Source organism: Doryrhamphus excisus, chromosome 8, assembly GCF_030265055.1.
Source record: "Doryrhamphus excisus isolate RoL2022-K1 chromosome 8, RoL_Dexc_1.0, whole genome shotgun sequence".
Lineage (NCBI taxonomy): Eukaryota > Metazoa > Chordata > Actinopteri > Syngnathiformes > Syngnathidae > Doryrhamphus > Doryrhamphus excisus.
This window is the reverse complement of record NC_080473.1, coordinates 22201117-22220743: the sequence shown is the minus strand read 5'-3', so window position 1 is coordinate 22220743 and position 19627 is coordinate 22201117. Positions and strand designations below refer to the sequence as shown.

Sequence of the window (19627 nt, the reverse complement as noted above, 5' to 3'; positions counted from 1 at the left end):
AAAAACAGTAAAACAGTAAAACAGAAAAACCTCTAAAAAGCCTCACCAAGAAACGTTGCATCCCAATTTATAGTTTGGAATTTGAACTCCGAGACATGAGACATTATCACCCTGAGTTATTTCCCTGCATCATGTGTCGTCACAACAATGAGCCTGTTTTCTGCGGGCGGACACAGTTAATATCTTCCAGTGACGGCTATGAGGAAGTTCAATGTCACTACTGTATATTTAGTACGTTGCCTTCAAAGTCACTGACTGTGTAGGAACACTTAAGGTTTACACATAAATACTGAATCGGGCCTTGTTTTAAAGCAGGGGTCTCAAACACGTGGCCCACAGGCCAAATGTGGCCCACAGGACGCTAGTTTAGGCCCCCGCCTTGATATGAAAGTTTAAAGTTTGATATGGATGCTGTATGGTATCATGTACCCAGAAAAAATGATTACGTTTGATTCATGTTCATGTTAAAGGTTAAATAACTGTTAATAGTTATCCTCCCTATCCGTGTGGAAGTGGTAAGTTTTTGGCTATTTAAGTTGAAAGGAAATAACTTGAAGGCTACCGTTTAGGTGGCTAGCTCTCTAGTTTGCGAGTTAGCATGTGTCTCAAGACCCTGCAGTTGCGCAATATGTTGTAAATAAAAAGAGTATAAATGTGACTATAGTCGTGTTTTGTCATGTCTACAGGGCTCTAATAATGCTTTGTTCATTTTAATATGAAAAAAATCATTTGTCTACCCACCAACTATATGTGCTTTCTTAACTTTTTATTATTATTATTATATTTATTTATTACTGATTGATTGATTTTCTTTATTCTTGATTTGTTTATTTATTTTTCAGCTTATTTTGTGCAGAAAAATAAAAAGTAAGATATTTGAGAACAGTGTAATGTTTTATCAGAGCTTTTATTATAAAAAATTGGAACCAAAGCAAAGTTAAAATTTTTTTTTTGTTTTTAATAAATGCGTTTTTGTAAAACCTGATGCGGCCCAGTCTCACCCAGACCTGAGCTCCAGTGGCCCCCAAGTAAATTGAGTTTGAGACCCCTGTTTTAAAGTATTAAAACCTTTTGTCATTTCAACTAATGAATACCTTGAATTAATACCTTGACACCGTATGATGACGCCTCAGATGCAGAAGTCCAAACTCAAAAGTGTTATGAAACTGCTCTTCCTTCTTCCAAGAAACATTTCCTGGCTCTACCAATCGGTCAGTGTAACAGATGGAAAATTGATCATCAACAAATAAGCGTGGGATTTGGAGTGTGAATGTCTGGCTCGGTGTGTCTGATTCACCCTCCCTTCTCCATCCTCTCTCCCGTTGCACCCTCCCACCCTCCGCATTTAATTCTGTTTGATCTCCTGAATGTTTCTGCTTCTAAATCGGGTCTCCTCCTCCCACACACCGCCGCACGGAGCGAGCACCGCAATGGTTTTTCAAGTCCCATTCAAATATCCAGCCATGTACCTCCGTTGTCTTGCACTGATAACTGTACGTATTAGTTTGCATGCAGGTAATGTCTTTGGTCTTGGTGTACTTACTCCCATTGAATGCTCCGCCCTCTGCCCCTTCAAGGTGATGGAGACAAAGAACATGCTTTACCTGGTCACAGAGTACGCCAAGAATGGGGAGATCTTTGGTGAGTGAACCTTTTTCAAACGTATTGTCAGCACAACCTTTTGTGTCCCACCCATCCTCGCCCTCATCGGTTCCACCAAATTCCTCACCTGTCGCTTCATCGCCGCTTTTCAACTAACAAGGAAGTATTAAAAGTTTAAGTGCGGGTGCTATCTCAGAGATCACATGGTAGAACGCTGAGACTGACGTGACTGCTGAGTGAAATATGCTGATGAAATTTATTGCTGCATAAAAAAAGAAGAGTACATTTAGCGGCAAGTGAAAGCTCCTCCAAAGGAGGAAAAGACAATTATTTATTATATTGTGTTGTCTCTAACCACCAGGGCCAAAAAATCTGAAGCCCTAAAAACCCTGAATATACTACGTACATCATTTGAAAATGGGTAAAATCCAATGTTATGTTTTTTAGATTTGAAAATAATATACAGTGGAACCTGAATTAGCGTCATTAATCCGTTCCCCAAGGTCCAACCAGAATAGTCAATGGGGCATGCCCAGTAAAACGTAAACACCAACATCACGTGATACCGACTTCCTCCAGTTTTTCTTCCACTTGTTGGAATAACTCCGTATTACCAGTTTTTCCTTCGTCCAGTCTTGGAATTTAGTTAGAATCAAAAACAAACTTTCCTTAGCAGTCCAGTGCCGATTGCTGGCCTCCATTTTTAAAAATGGAAGAACGTCTGGAGCTGCGTGTTACGTCATATCTCAGCATTCCCTGAAAGAACGCACCCGGGAACAGGAAAAGATAAAGTTCAATCTTGATAATATTTTATAATTAATCTCGGCACATGTTTTATATAGATATGTATTTTTTTGACTAAAAGTGTACTTGTGATTGGCGTATAGAAGGGTTTAGATTGTGTTCCACAGATGGCGCTAATGCACACCAAAGCTGCTTGCCAACCGCCAATAAACAACAGAAGAAGAAGAAGAACGCAGTCTGACAACTTTCCGTTTGAGCGGGTACAAGATACCTCAATGGGATTGGGGAAAGGAATATTCCACCCCTGGGAATCCCATGATATATTCATTGGGATTGGCACTTTTCTTTGGGAATGAGGTGTATACAAAGGTTACATTCTTTCCCTTTGAGCAAATATCCTGAATGGAATTGGAATATTTGGCTCCATGTATACGTGGCTACTGACTTTGCAGTTTTTTCCGGTTGCATGTTTAGTTCAGGAGGGGCTGGTTAGTGTTTATGCTACTATGAACGTTTCTTCTCCACACGATTACAGCATTTTATTCGCAACAGCAGATTCTGTTTTTATTGGCCAGTTCCGCGATTCCATCAACACGGAAATGATAGAACCCTACATTGAATATCGCCGTTGCAGCTCTGTCATTATGTGCAGTCTAGAGCAATTTAGACTCACTGTTGTCACTATAAAATTTGACATTGCACTACCATGACTTACTGTACAGAAATAGTTTCACTTGATAGCAGGAAAAAGCTACTTTTATCCAAAATATAAAGAAACAACAAACATGCTCCAGATTGCAGACCACCAACAGAGCGTATGAAGTGGAGTTTAGCATGGTTGTCGGTCAAGACGAGTAGAGAAAGTAAAACACGCACACACATATCATATCAAATGATATCAAATGACTTCTAGTCAGTGTTGTCACATGCAGTTAAAGTGATAAAACACAGTGGATCCCTGCACATTTGTAGGGCTTTTTCACATTTTTTACAAATCCATGAAATTTCTCCCATATGGTACATGAGGTTGGTTCATGGGGGCAGCAGCCCAGACTTCCCTGTCCGTGACGACTTCATCCAGCGACGGATCCTGAGGCATTCCCAGGACAACTGAGGGACATAGACTGTCCAACGGTGGATGGAGATAAAGTTGTTAAATACGCTAACAACTTTATCTTTGACTTGCTTTGTGCAGTACGCTGATTTCTCCAGACCCAACAAATTTTTAGCGCCAGAAAAATGGCCATTTATTGCGAGGTAGATATTTCCATCAGACACCATTGGATGATTTTTCAAGAGTTCAATATGTTTTGGAATTGTTCAGACAATCAAATTTGAAATAAATTATGTCAATATTTGCCTCATCTTTTACACAGTCTGAGAATGTTTGCACTTTTCCCAGACAGATTTTGCTCGAGGCTTACTCAAGCGTCTACACTCAATGTGATGGTCGTGTGTGTCTTTGAGGCCACCGCTTGTGACGCTGACTCAGCAACTGCCGCTTCTGCTCATGTGACCCACAGAGGGAATCAAACACAGCAAAAAAGAGAGAGATTGCTAAGACGATAAAGCTGTGCACAGAGACTGATCCATATCCACACATGTCTCTTAAATAACGAGTGACGACTGGAACCTCACGTTGCAGAGTCGCTATGTTTCGTCTCGGCTCATCACACGGTTTTATAAAACCATTGTGTCCCCAATCCTCTGTGACCCCCGTGCCCTGATTGCGTAATGGAATATTGTTATGTAAGGGCGAGTGTATATGTCATCATCAGTTCCAGCAGTCTCTGCTTTGACTCAGACGGGCAGATATGGACTGCCGGGAAGCTGCTGTATTACATTATCGTCGTTTATTGAGGAACATTTAAGGCCCCGCGTTATATTTAACCACCATTTGGAATAAGCCTCAGACATCCAACTATAGTGTATTTGACGTATGTTAGCCCAGTGCTTTTCAACCACGCTAGCCTTGAGAAATTGTCAGGTGTGCCGTGAGGAATTATCCAATATGACTTTTTATAATTAACATTCATTAATCATCATTTGCAAATATTATGTCAATATATTATCATCTCCGGTGGAGACCGGAGAGCGATGGCTTCATTCTCGCTCATAGCGGGCCTTCACCTCCGTTTGCAGATTTGCCTTTTGCATCCGTCCCTCCTCAGCACGTCAAAACCACCAGGAAGGATACAACCTGGAAATTGGGTCAAACGTGGATACAACGCCATATGCAGGCAGTCGAGGCAGAAACGGAACGGAGGCATCGCGCGAGCTAGGGACATGGATTTGAATTTGGAAGATGGTGGGGAAATGTAGGGCACGCATATTTAAGAAAGCACTACAGAATTTCTCACTCGCACATCTCTCTCGCCTGGTTGTTTGGAAAGGAAGGAGACATTACTGCCTTCAAGAAAATAATCTTCCATTTACATAAGCTGTCAATATGTGTTTGCAGATGAACCCCCCCGGGGGCGCATCACCATGTCATTAGGGATGTTTGGACACCGGCGTGCTGCAGCGTTCACTTTGATGTTAGTCATGATTTTAAAAAGCACACATGACTTAACAAAATGAGACAGGTTGTTTTGTTTGCTAAAACATTTCAATTGGTAATTGCTCTCTGCTGGATGTCTTAGTGTTGCAAGAATGTGCATCGTCGTCAACATCGCCCGGTTAGAATCTGTATTCAATGCATCCCTTTTTAATTTGCGTGACTCGGCTGCCTGTGTGAAAGGTATCTCACGTGTGAAATGGCAACAGATAACCCAGGCTGGGTTTTGGCCTACCGCAAAGGCGTCATCGCCGGATTAATCCCACTGGCAGCTATTTAGTCATGGACGCCAATCATTTGTCACACAATCAGACAAACTCACCTTTAGTGAGCTCTGCAAATTAGATTTCAAGGACAAAAGCTAACATACGCACCGAACAAGATGGAAACCTGTTGGAGAAACAAATTGTTCAATCAAATTTGAAATAAATTATTATCCCCAATAACGCTTTGGGGAAAATAACTTTCAAGACCAGCCATAAAATGAAATTAAATGAAATAATAAAATTAAAATTAAAATAATACATTTTGAAAAATATATATATAAAAAAAATATATAACAAATAAAATTGTCGTTAATTACATAGCCAACTGATAAAACGTCATTAATTTTTTTTTTTTTTAAAGCTTCATCATCAAAATACGTAACCCCCAACGGTGTGCCAGCTCATACTAACACATTCTCTTTAGACAAGGGTAAGAAATACTGTATGTGGTCATGTTTCACATAAGGATTGTGGCTGATGGTCAAAAATCCAAAAAGGGCAGTTTTCTTTTAGCGTTCATCACAGAACCGTCATGCTTCCCACTTTTATCAAGTTAAAGTCTTATAGAGAAGATTAGCTGTAATGCAAAACTAATACTACATGGAACCGTGTCAAGGCTCGCTACCTCAATACGGGATTATTTTAATAGAGCACATTATTTCCAGCAATGATACGTAATCATCAGGCTTCTGACAATTCATTCACAAAATGGCGAGGTAGTGTAGAAATCCTCCCCCTGAGGAGTCTAAGTGAGTTTCAAATGGAGGATAAGGGAATCTTAAAGAATCAAATTATAGAATGAGAACCAGATTGTTTATTCCTGACAACAAAACCTAATACAGACGCCCGGCTTATCTGCAGTCCCTGTATGCCTACAAGTAAGCGGGTCTTATTACAGGACAGCTGCAAAAAAGCACCTTTCTTTTCCCTGCCCAGCCTTTTATACACTCAAGATTGTGTAAGAGGCCAGAGTCCTGGACCAATCAGCTTTGGCCACTGCCCTTGCTTGAACCGCTTTCATGGTGTTTCTGCTTTCGTTTGTTCGCTGGGGCATCAAGGCATCTTTTTCCTTCTCCTTTGTTTGCAGGGGCATCAAGGCATCTTTTTCCTTTTCCTTTGTTTGCAGGGGCATCAAGGCATCTTTTTCCTTTTCCTTTGTTTGCAGGGGCATCAAGGCATCTTTTTCCTTTTCCTTTGTTTGCAGGGGCATCAAGGCATCTTTTTCCTTTTCCTTTGTTTGCAGGGGCATCAAGGCATCTTTTTCCTTTTCCTTTGTGGTGCAGGGGCATCAAGGCATCTTTTTCCTTTTCCTTTGTTTGCAGGGGCATCAAGGCATCTGGAACATTCTGCTTTTCCTTTGTTGCAAAGCAAGCTGTCATGTGTACTCGATGTTTCCACCAGTTGTCACGTTAGTCCTTTTTTTGTGTGGGTGCCTGTAGAAGTATCTTTTGTTTGTATTTGTGAGACTATGTGTTTGCTTTAGCTTTTGTCTTTAGCTAGCAAAATTGAGCAAATACCTTCAGTACTCACCTGATCATTTAATATAGAGCTGCCTGCTGGGGATTTCAGTGGCGCATCAAAGGGGTTTAATGCCGTATTTTTGATCCAGTGAAGTGGCAAGCTATCGGTAAATAAAAGTTAGATTCAAAACTTCCGTAAAATGTAGGCGTCTCAACCAATCGCCATCAAGTTGGTCAAAACCGAGTCGATCTCCAGCTGGCTCCGAGCCATTTTAAGCGCTTAGTGCTTTGGAATGAAATCAGCTCTGCCGTCTCTCAGCAGGCGACTTTAATGGTGGCTGCATAGCAATGGCTCGGCTATCGGTTACTGGTGTGGAAAAAGACGTGCCCCCGTGTGTTGGCCCCCGTGTCCTCCACACCCGCAAACCCGTTGAAGTGCATCCTGTCCAACAAGCCATCTTGTAGACACGCCGTTTGTTCCATCTAAACCTGAGCAGCTGTTAGAGACTCAAGTCCTCATCCAGCTCTCTGGCACATAGCGACTGTTGATCTGCTCCTAATACCATGATTCATGGTATTCATGCTTGTTCTGTTCACTTTCCCAGGAAGCATTTCTGCATGCCTCGCTGTGTCCAATTCGTTGCCTCAGCCAACATCGCTCACATCAATGGATTACTCATCCCGCCTTGACTTTGACTCTTTGGGAACACATTTCAGACTAAAGGCCAGTTAATTAAGGGTGGCTTGTTCATCAGGGACCAAATATGGCCGCTCAGTTGGAAACCAAAGCTCATAGGGGTCAGTGGTTCATTTTAAGGATAGAAATGTTTATTGGAACTGTACTTGGACAATGGCTGTAAGTAGATAGCAGACAAAAATACCATCTAAAACAGGGGTCTCAAACACAAAAAAAACAAAAAAAAAAACAAAATAGTTCCCCAGTTCTGGTGGTGTTTCATTGTGACCACTTCAAATTGTCACAGCAATGTGATTCACTCACCTGTGCCATCATTTGATTTGCTGCCGCTAATAAAATACTTGTTTAGGAGGCACTGCTTCATCACTTTTTGCTCTTTTCCTTCAGAAAAATATACAAACGTTTTCAGTGCTTTGGTTCCCATTTTCTACAAGAAAAGCTCTGATAAAACATTCCACTGTTCTCAAATATCTTACTTTTTATTTTTCTGCACAAAATAAGATGAAAAATAAATAAACAAATCAAGAATAAAGAAAATCAATCAGTAATAAATAAATATAATAATAATAATAAAAAGTTAAGAAAGCACATATAGTTGGTGGGTAGACAAATGATTTTTTTCAGATTAAAATGAACAAAGCATTATTAGAGCCCTGTAGACATGACAAAACACGACTATAGTCACATTTATACTCTTTTTATTTACAACATATTGCGCAACTGCAGGGTCTTGAGACACATGCTAACTCGCAAACTAGAGAGCTAGCCACCTAAACGGTAGCCTTCAAGTTATTTCCTTTCAACTTAAATAGCCAAAAACTTACCACTTCCACACGGATAGGGAGGATAACTATTAACAGTTATTTAACCTTTAACATGAACATGAATCAAACGTAATCATTTTTTCTGGGTACATGATACCATACAGCATCCATATCAAACTTGTGCGGGCCACACTAACATTAAACTGCGTGCCACATTTGGCCCGTTTGAGACCCCTGAATTAGACCATGTTGGCAGGGACGCCATGATAGATGTTTTCCTAGTCAAACCATCGCTGATTGGTTGATCGTGAACAACCGACAAAATGACCGTGGTCTAAATAAAGGATTCTGATTGGTCCATTTCAAGATTTGCAAGGATTGGTTTGCAAATTACCAGCGGAATTCCACAGTCCGTGTTTTACCAACACACAACAAAAACTCTTGGCAGTATGGAATGCCAAAGTGCACTTGCCCGACGGGAATATGACTGATTGGATTTACTTGCCCCAATTTGTTTTAACTTGCCCCGGGCCATCGGTACATCGTTATTGTCCAGCCCTGCCAGTCTTGTATAAATTGTACAGACATGCGTTTGTCAGTCTGTGTACCAAACTTTGTACTTGTACATGTGATAGTAGACAAGGAGATCGAATGATCCCGCTTGAGGCCGTCCAGTGACTGATATGGGAATCCTCTGACGCTGCATTCATCGGGGAGTAGAGCAGCGACAAGCAACAATGGAATGTCAATGAAATGCAGCGGCAAAGAGCAATGATTGGAAAAGTGGGCGGCGTTGAACTAATCTCAACCTTCATCGTCCCGACTGAGGCATTTGAGTCACAGTGTTCAATGCTTGTGTTCAATGCTTACAGTCAATCACAGTGTTCAATGCTTGTGTTCAATGCTTACAGTCAATCACAGTGTTCAATGCTTGTGTTCAATGCTTACAGTCAATCACAGTGTTCAATGCTTGTGTTCAATGCTTACAGTCAATCACAGTGTTCAATGCTTGTGTTCAATGCTTACAGTCAATCACAGTGTTCAATGCTTGTGTTCAATGCTTACAGTCAATCCATCCGGAGCCGAAATGAAGCCTTCTGGTGAACGTTGAGTTTATTTGTAGCATAAAAAGAGCATGAAGGAAAAATGTTCCGATGGAGACCCGACAGTTCTCTTGGACCTCCTCGACACATTCCCCTCTCTGGTGTTTCTTTTGATTAGCAGCGTTGCATGAAAGCATGAGAGATACTCTGGTCGCTGAATGGCGTCCGCTATGGAATGTGCCAGTTGCTATCTAATCAGCATCTTCACTTCATGCCTTCGTAGTTGCCGTGTTAAGGCAGTCAGACACTTGATTTTTACACTTTTATTTGTCATCTGGTTGTTGGGATTGTTTCGGTTGGCACCCTCGCCCACAGGAAATATGTGTGACACTTAAACATGTCTGAAAAGGAGCAGGGCTTATTCATTCATCTTACCGTTCTCCATGATAGTTCCCAATAACCGAGGTCATTAATAAATGTCAGTTTTTTTTCATTTCATTCATAGAAATTGTTTTCACTAACCCAAAAAGCACACATCTATGGTAATGGTAATGGTAATGGTAATGGTAATGGTTTAATTTCATTAGAACATGCATCAGATTCCAATTGAGTGCATCCCATAATCAGTTCCCAGTTCCACATGTCCAAAAGGAGTAGGAAGAAGCAAAGCTTATTAAATCCTACCCCTCCATCTGGTACTTTTACAATCACTAACTGTTACATTTGTTCACTTCCTGCTTTCCTAATATAATTGAAGCTATTTATTAATTTTAATTTTAATTTTAATTTTTTGTCACGTACCGAAGTACTGTGTGATATGAGCATCCAATGCCATAATGTGTACCATAGTGCGTGTCAATATAGTGATATATATAGCACATCATGACTGGTTCAAGACTCTTCATCCTTGGATTTAGCAAATTTATTTTATGTATTAATTTATTGTATTAATTTTTATTTAAAAAATTAAAGTTTTTTTTTATTTTTAATTTTTTGTCCCGTACCAAAGTACTGGGTGATATGAGCATCCAATGCCATAATGTGTACCATAATGTGTGTCAATATAGTGATATATATAGCACATCATGACTGGTTCAAGACTCTTGACTCTATGGTGGTAAAATAAGTGTAAAAAAAGTTGAAAAACTTTTCAAACAACAATAACTGTAATAACTGAGTTTAAAAACTCAGTTAGCCATGCCTGTACATTTTGTGCATGCTGCATGAACCGTTCTTAAGTTTACATCTGCATTTATGATTTCTTTAGTGTTTTTGTCTCCCATGTGGGTGTGTTGTGGTTTCCCGTTTTGTCGCGTTGAAAGGAAAGCCAACACGGAAAGCCAACACGGAAAGCCAACACGGAAAGCCAACACGGTGCCCTATCTTGTTTGCCACAGAGTGTGACTGGAAGCTAAGCAAACCACGTGTGAACAAGAACCCAAACCAAATCACATTTACCAGAGATGGTGGCGTATATCTCCGGGTGTGGACACATTTATGAAAAATGTAATCTGGTGATGTAAAGCTCCACGAGGTTTTGTTTGCTCGGCCACCTCAGTGCACACAGACTAGCGACTAGATAAAGGAGCTAAAACTTGACTCAAATCTAGACCTTGTCTTCCCATTCCAGCTGTGACGGGAAGGGGGTCTCTAAAAAAAAAAATCCCCATGATGCTCTAACTGTGATGGAACAGAGCTAGAAACAGTTTGCAGCACACCTGGCCTTCATAAAAAAGAAATGATCCTTCAACACTTGGTGGAATGCTACATCAAATACCTTGGGTTGTGTTGGGAAGGCTTTAATACGGTTCTGTCTCCCTCCACTCTACTGACTACAGACTACTTGGCAAAGCATGGCCCTCTCAGCGAGATGGAGGCCAGGAGGAAGTTCTGGCAGATTCTGTCGGCGGTAGAGTACTGTCACAACCGCAACATCGTCCACCGAGACTTGAAAGCCGAGAATCTACTGCTGGACGGCCACATGAACATCAAAATTGCAGGTACAACCGTTATTCTCGCTCGTGGGTGAGAAATGTAGGACGCCCGCACTGGATTCTTCACTTTTGATGCATGGACCGCTGCTGTCGTCACTGCTGCCGTCACTGCTGCCGTCGGCCAGAAATGTCTTAAGTACTCGCTTTAACCATTTGCACTTTTGTGTCGGGAAGTGGTTGGAGGTTGCCGAGGCCGCGGCAAATGTTTGAAGTTCTCAGGAAGAATTCCGAGGCCCTCTTTTTAAATCTACAAGACTATTTAAGACGTGCCCGTGGTTAACTCATAATTAATCACATTTAATTGCAGATGAAAAGTTTCTGCTAATACATAGGGAGTTTAAGCTCTTTGCAGTAAACAATGTGATTACAATGATTACATCATTTTTTGCATGTTTAACCCTTAGATGCATAAGTGGGTCAAAAATGACCCGGTCAGGTTGTTTTCTTCAAATATCTTCATAATGAAAACTTTTTATCATTTCATATTCCAGGTATTCCTCAAAAAACATGTTTTTGATATCATGCCATTCACATTTTTAACTTACCTTTTATACATTTTAAGAAATTGTAGTTTTTGTGTTACTACCCCAACCTTCCATAAGTGGGTCAAAAATGACCCGGTCAGGTTGTTTTCTTCAAATATCTTTGTAATTAACATTTTTTTTATCATTTCATATTCCAGGTATTCCTCAAAAAACATGTTTTTGATATCATGCCATTCACATTTTTAACTCAACTTTTATACATTTTAAGACATTTTAAGAAATCTTCCATATGTGGGTCAAAAATGACCCGATCAGGTTGTTTTCTTGAAATATCTTCATAATGAAATGGCCAAGTTGTCCTAAAAAGGCATTGATTCTAGTATGGGTGATTTTTGATCCACTTATGGAAGAGTGGAGGGTCCAGTCACTCGTGCATCGAAGGGTTAAGGTCAGCAACATTTTGCGCAACTTTGTTTGACAGTACTGAATGCACCTTGGAACCTTTTTCCACACTACACAGTACAACAGTACTGCTACTACTAGTAATACTACTACTGCTATACTGTAATTTTAGCCTTTTTCTTTCACCTCATATTTGCTTCTAACTGTTTATACTAAGCAGGAATGCATAAAGGTAAGTTTTCATGACTTTATTTCGTGCTGATGTGCATATTTGGTACACAACCTGTATACTTGTAGGTAGTACCACTGTGTAAACAAAAAAAAAAATCAGGCAGTGCTTCACTGCCTTCCTGGCAAGTCGACGACAGATAGATGGTGACAATGCCAGTCACCGCGACAGTAGATGCCAATAAGTTTGGTCTCGCTGTGAAAGCCACCAAGGCTATGAAGCTAAATTGACCAATCAAAATACCTCTTTCTCTTTCTTTCTCCGTTTAAGCTCAATCGTTATTCACGCTTGTCAGGCTACACAGTGACGACTACGCCATCGGCTGAGGGTCAAACAGGACTTACGCACATTTTTTTTGCAGGGGGGGGCACTTTTTTGACGCGTGTACATCCTGTACAGCTCTGCCCTAAAGTGTTTAGTTTCTGTTCATCTATTTAAGGAGCTGCTGATTAATTCTAACAGTCATTTTGGAGGCTGTAATTAGTGTTACTGCTGAAACAGTATCCACGTATACATGGAGCCAAATATTCCAATTCCATTCAGGATATTTGCTCAAAGGGAAAGAATGTAACCTTTGTATACACCTCATTCCCAAAGAAAAGTGCCAATCCCAATGAATATATCATGGGATTCCCAGGGGTGGAATATTCCTTTCCCCAATCCCATTGAGGTATCTTGTACCCGCTCAAACGGAAAGTTGTCAGACTGCGTTCTTCTTCTTCTTCTGTTGTTTATTGGCGGTTGGCAAGCAGCTTTGGTGTGCATTAGCGCCATCTGTGGAACACAATCTAAACCCTTCTATACGCCATTCACAAGTCCATTGGGAAAGAGAAAAACTCCTCATGTAAACGTTAAACTGCTATTCAGGGCTTTGCTGTTGTTTACCAACACTAAAGGAACAAAACGGTTTAAGAACATCAAATTACACTTTGTTGTCGTCCCCTCTATGTTCTTAGCAGAAATGGTCAAATTTGAGCGATGCATATTTCTGTCCGAGAGCCATTTGACTGGCAAAATGACATGGTTCTTTGCGCATCCACTCATCTGTTTCTCAGAAGGGTCCAAGATTCCAACCTGGAGACGTTATTACCCCAATTTAAAGAGGCGCTTTTGACTCGCAGCCAATTATCCACACTGGAGATTAGCTTTGAAGCGGAAAACAATGAACAGAACATTACTTGGCTAGTGATTAAGAAGGAAAAAGTCTCTGGGGAGGACATGAGCGGCATTGTACGCTTTGTGCTTTTTACCCATAATGCACTCAGACAAACAGGGGACATGATAAATAGAGAATAGAGTGTTTTTTTGTGTAAAATATGACCCTAGCTTCCTGTGTTGTCTGTTGAGTTTCCTATTTGTGTTTTCTTGATGTTTAGTTAGCATCTTACCTCGGAGCAGGGGTCTCAAACTCAATTTACTTGGGGGCCACTGGAGCTCGGGTCTGGGTGAGACTGGGCCGCATCAGGTTTTACAAAAAAAACCCAAAAAAAACGCATTTATTAAAAACTAAAAATTTTAAAAAACTTTGCTTTGGTTCCAATTTTCTACAATAAAAGCTCTGATAAAACATTCCACTGTCCTCAAATATCTTACTTTTTATTTTTCTGCACAAAATAAGATGAAAAATAAATAAACAAATCAAGAATAAAGAAAATCAATCAATCAGTAATAAATAAATATAATAATAATAATAAAAAGTTAAGAAAGCACATATAGTTGGTGGGTAGACAAATGATTTTTTTCATATTAAAATGAACAAAGCATTATTAGAGCCCTGTAGACATGACAAAACACGACTATAGTCACATTTATACTCTTTTTATTTACAACATATTAATAATATGAATCATTTTTTCTGTGTACATGATACCATACAGCATCCATATCAAATTTGCGTGGGCCGCACTAACATTAAACTTTCATATCAAGGCGGGGGCCTAAACTAGCGTCCCGTGGGCCGCGTGTTTGAGACCCCTGCCTTAGAGCTTCCCTGCTGTGCGCTACTGCCCCCGCTGTCACTCGACCACATTCGGGGGGGCTGTTGGAAGCTCATTCAGCCAACGTCACTTTTAAAATGTCAAACTGGTGCAGGGTGCAGAGTAGAGGTGGTATTGAAGGCAAACGGGGGTGGGGGGTGGGGGGCTGCCCACCCTTCATGTTTTCCACCTCAGAAAGCCTTTTTACCTGCCAACTGACACACAAAAGACCCTTTTTTCAAAATGAAATTGCCACTCTGACCTCCACCAAGGCTGAAAAATCCCAGTTTGTATCAGCACCAACTTGCACAACAGAGACTCTGTTGTTGTTCGGTCTGGGCGCCACACCACTTTGGTGCATCATGTGCAGCAGAAGCTCGAGTTGAGCGAGTCATCACGGCCAACACATGACCAACCGTCCATCTGCAGGCGTGTCTACATATCAGCAAGCACGGGCTAGCATGCTCTGCTAGCAAGGTGGCTGTCGTTTCTCTCCTAGCCTGCACATTACAGTTCAGCAATGTGTTGTAAATAAAGAATAATGGCAGTGGAAAGGTGACTGTAGGGGTGTTAGTTTATTTCAACTGGGCTCTAATAATGGTAAAAATTGTATTTAAACAAAAATTTACAAAATGTACAAACATTTTCCATTTATCAATATTGAATCCTACTTTGCGGAAATGCACTTATTTGGGATCAATGAACCGTGATAAACGAGGGACCACTACACCCCTCATGTTTCAGCAACCATTTGATGTCTTTTCAAGGCAGAATACTGTAGTAATGAAATGGTAATGGTAATGGTAATGGTAATGGTTTAATTTCATTAGAACATGCATCAGATTCCAATTGAGTGCATCCCATAATCAGTTCCCAGTTCCACATGTCCAAAAGGAGTAGGAAGAAGCAAAGCTTATTAAATCCTACCCCTCCATCTGGTACTTTTACAATCACTAACTCTTACATTTGTTCACTTCCTGCTTTCCTAATATAGTTTAAGGATTTTTTTTGTTATTTTTTGTTTTTTTGTTTTATTTTATTTTATTACAATCAGTAACTGTTACATTTGTTCACTTCCTGCTTTCCTAATATAATTCAAGGTTTTTTTTTGTTTTTAATTTATTTTACTAATTTTTATTTTATTAATTTATTTATTTTCTTTTTTAAATCAATTTATTTATTTTATTTTATTTCCACACAATAAGTAAGATATGGTAGAACCAGAGAGCAATAAAGAGTGTGGAGTGATTTCTGATTGAGAACAAATTTTGCTTTGTTCAATATTGAAATATTTCTGGCCACCTTATGTTGTATGTTTGTAATATGAGGTTTCCAGCTCATATTTTCATCTATTGTGATCCCCAGAAATGTATTTTCCTTCACCCTTTCAATGTCTACACCGTCTATTTGTATTTGCTGGTGCGTGTCCTTTCTGCTGTTAGCAAACAGCATGATTTTAGTTTTATTTAGGTTCAAGGACAATCTATTATCATCAGAGCGTCTTTTTAGTGGGACCATTTCTTAGTATATTTCAGCCTACTGTAGGTTCAAACACGCATGCCATCTTGGATTCAGTATAAATAAAAATTAAAATGATTTTACAAATCTCTGGAGGGAGTTTTCACCCATTGTTTGGATTTGTATTTGTCAGTAAAGACTGTTTTTGGCCTTCATCTAATTTTCAGTAGATTATGGTTGACACTCTGAACTCTATAGAACAAATCTGTGTAGCCATTCGGTGGTTAGAATGGCTGATTTAAGGAATGAATTATGCAAGTCCGTGCAATTCAATGATTGTGTTGAAGTTGTTCTAATTGTGAATCGTCTTAGTGGTTGAATCACATCTAAAAGATGTCATTGTAGAACTCATGAGATCTCTAAGTGAGCACCATTGTCTGCTCCGGTGAACCGGTGATGCCGACTTCATCACAGGGTTGAAAAGGTTCAAAAGGCAAACAAAATGGTGTTTGTTTTTCTGACCTTTGGCTTGTTACTTTTTGTTACTTGAATTTACCGTTTAGCCTTTTGGCTATCAGCATCTTAAGCAAGTGTTCATCACAAGTTCAGGATAAAAGTGTCTATTGTGTTAATCGGAAAAAGGGCAACAGACCGATAAGATGAGACGGCTTTCATCGGCAAGAATATATTTCAATCCACAGGAGAGTTATGCAATGACTACTGCAGTCTGAAATGTGATCCCATGTTATTTGTGTGCATATGCGTCGTCTCCACTGGTCTTTTGCTCTTTTGAAGATCAAATTTGACTGACGGGCGTGCGTTTGCTGGTGTTTGTCACTGCTGTTCTTCCATAGAGATCAGAGAACAGACATCTTTTTTTTTACCCTCGGAGAGCCAAAACTCTAATGCAAAATAGTTTTAATGAATGACTTTTCCTGGAGAAGAATACACTGTATTACTTCATACGTACACAGATATAACGTAAGAACACAAAGGTTTTAACCTTCATTCAAATAAATCAATAAATGGGATTAACAAGTATTAGTAAACTCCACAACCAGTCAGTCCAAAGCCTTTGATGAGGTCATGCGAGTCCTGAGCTGGGGAGGATGACCTCACACAGGGGGCCCGTTTGTTCAGCATACAAATATGTGGATTCCATATGACGTTATGTAAAACTCCCAGACCCTGTGGAGATGTTACAGGGATTTGGTCCTTTTAGATCTGAGGGAAGCTTCTAGGCCATCATATGCTTGGAAGATGAATTTCTAGTGTTTTAGCTGTTGTGTTCATTCTAAGTCATGAAAGGATCCTTTCCTTTGACCTTTTTGCAGACTTTGGATTTGGCAACTTCTTCCAGCCTGGTGAGCCTCTGGCCACGTGGTGTGGAAGCCCCCCCTACGCGGCTCCCGAGGTCTTCGAGGGCCAACAATACGAGGGCCCCCAGCTGGACATCTGGGTGAGATGAATGCTATAAATGGCCTTTTTCCACCGCATGCTATTTACTCATTATTTTGTCCATTAGTAAAAGCAGTGCTTAGGACAGGATGCAATAGTATTATTTTATTATAATAATTATATTATTATATAATGATATTTAAACAATTATAATATAGAATTATATTATTATAATCATTATTATAATAGTATATATATAAGGAAGGTATTATTTTCTTGTGACTGTAGGAGACCTTTCAATGTTTCGTTCCATCATACGTGTTCTATATTTTTTTACACTATTTTGAAGTAATTATTATGATTATTTATTTGCTGAATCTGTCCTTGGGGTCCTTCCAGAGTATGGGAGTGGTGCTGTATGTATTGGTGTGTGGTGCCTTGCCCTTCGACGGACCCACTTTGCCTGTGCTCCGACAACGAGTCCTGGAAGGAAGGTTCCGCATCCCCTACTTCATGACTGAAGGTAAGGAGTCTGCCTTAGACAAAAACTGCATTTAAAAACTCTGGTCCGGCCGCTCCAAATTCGCACAACAAATACATCAAATAACGGCAAATAAAATGTCATAGTACAGGGAAGTTGACACAGAAAACAGAAGGATTTGCTGCCCTTCTACCGTGTTGATTTATGTGGTTGGGGTCATTGGGGCCACCACTCCAGGGGTCATTTTGTTAACGGGGTGGATGGTTTCAAGGGTCCACAGTGGCAGAAAGCGTTTTCCTCCAGTAACGCGTCTGCCTGCGTGCTGCTGCTAACTGTGTCAGAGCAGTCCCGCTGTTAGCGGCAGTGCTAGCGAGCTGGCGACAGATTAAGTCCAGAGCCGGAGCGGTTTATGTAACCCGAGGACGAGCCAGCCAGGCCCTCCAGACGTTGGCCTGTCTGTGTGCCTGCCATGTCTGTCTGTCTGCGAGACCTTCTCCTGCTCTCCTCAAACACCTTCAATATGTAGCGCTTTATTTTGAACACTCGTGTTTTCCTGTCAGTTTCCATGTTGGTCGTTCATTTTTGCATCATGTCCATAACTCCAACTAGAGGGTTATGTTGTTATGAAACATTTAACACGTGACAAGAGCTGGTTAGAGGAGTACAGTCACGGTGTTGGAGCCATACTGACTGTCCCTGAAAATAAGAACAGGATGTGCTGTTTGCTTCCTCCCTGGAACTGTTGCCTTCGCTCCTGTTGCTCATCTCCCCGGCCAGCCAGTAATAGCGTGGCACGGCCTGGCACAGCCTGGCACGGCCTGGCACGGCCTGGCACGGCCTGGCACGGCCCACTTAACGTTCACTCCAACATGTCGTCACCGTGAACACGCTCTGCCGCCATTCTCTATTCCTGCAGCTGGATGTTGGCACGCTGCAGGGGTTAGGGTTAGGGTTAGGGTTAGGGTTAGGGTTATCCGTGGACATCAAACCCAACACCGGCTTTCTATTTTCTCCTCCTGCAAGACATTTGTGTCTGAAGTGCATCGGGAACTGCAAGCCAAAGTATGTCACGGGCTGCAAAATAATCAGGAAAATTGCAAAATCTTTCATAGTTGTGTCTCCATTTGGTCATATACTGTAGGTGCAGAGTTTCTAATATCAAAGAGTGTTACAGTAGGGAAATCAACCAAGATGTGAGCCGGAAATGATATTATTTTTGGCTTCAGAAATAAAAAAAACTAATAATTTGATAGTATTTCATATACACAGACATTATTTCTTTGTTTTGTTTAACCTCAGGGACAAAAACATACATCAAGGATTGCATTCCATTTGAAATCACGTTCTGGCTTCTTTACAGATGCGTGACTTCATGTTTTTTCTTCTTTTCCACAATCTTCTTCTAATCAGGGAAACTTTGTTGACAGAGAAAATACTCATTACTCCCAGTCCTGAAATGACTGATTATTAGCTCATTCATTAGCAGTGTTGTATTTCTATCCTGTAAAGCTGACTTTTCTTCTGATTCCTAATCCTTTTTATGAGTTTGGGGGATACGGTGGTATGAAAAAGTATCTGAACATTTTGGAATTTCTCACATTTCTGCATAAAATCACCATCAAATGTGATCTGATCTTTGGGTATTCTGAGTATTGAGTATTCTGTGCTGAACTTTTGGAGTCATCTTTGGTGGGCGGCCACATCCAGACTTTTAGACACGGTTTTGTATCCTTTCCCGACTTTATACAAATCAACAATTCTGGATCGCAGGTCTTCAGACAGATCTTTTGAGCGAATCAAGGTGCACATCAGACAATGCTTCTCGTCGAGACAATTGGGCACACACCTGACTTCAATTGTTTGGTAAAAATTGGTTTAAAAAAATTATGAAAAATATGAAAATATGAAAACCTACAAATGTTTGGGTGGTTTTAGTTAAAGCAGACACTGTTTTTTCATCTGTGTGATTTTGACAAAGACCAGATGACATTTGATGGTGATTTTATGCAGAAATGTGATCAATTCCAAAAGGTTCAGATAACGAGATTGGTCGGAACTCTCTGACTCCAAA

General features: G+C 40.5%; 1 protein-coding gene across 5 annotated transcripts in view; it reads left to right on the top strand.

Moving 5' to 3' along the window:
* Nucleotides 1–19627, top strand: part of sik2b (salt-inducible kinase 2b) — a 46522-nt gene that overhangs the window by 12453 nt on the left and 14442 nt on the right. For 4 of the 5 annotated variants that reach the window (XM_058079470.1, XM_058079469.1, XM_058079467.1 and 1 more), the window contains exons 3-6: nucleotides 1578–1641; nucleotides 10972–11133; nucleotides 17012–17136; nucleotides 17475–17598. In XM_058079470.1, the coding sequence (XP_057935453.1) occupies nucleotides 1578–1641; nucleotides 10972–11133; nucleotides 17012–17136; nucleotides 17475–17598 (475 nt within the window). Of the gene's footprint in view, nucleotides 1–1255; nucleotides 1494–1577; nucleotides 1642–10971; nucleotides 11134–17011; nucleotides 17137–17474; nucleotides 17599–19627 lie in introns of those variants that run through there. The other variant, XM_058079471.1, reaches the window with a different exon arrangement.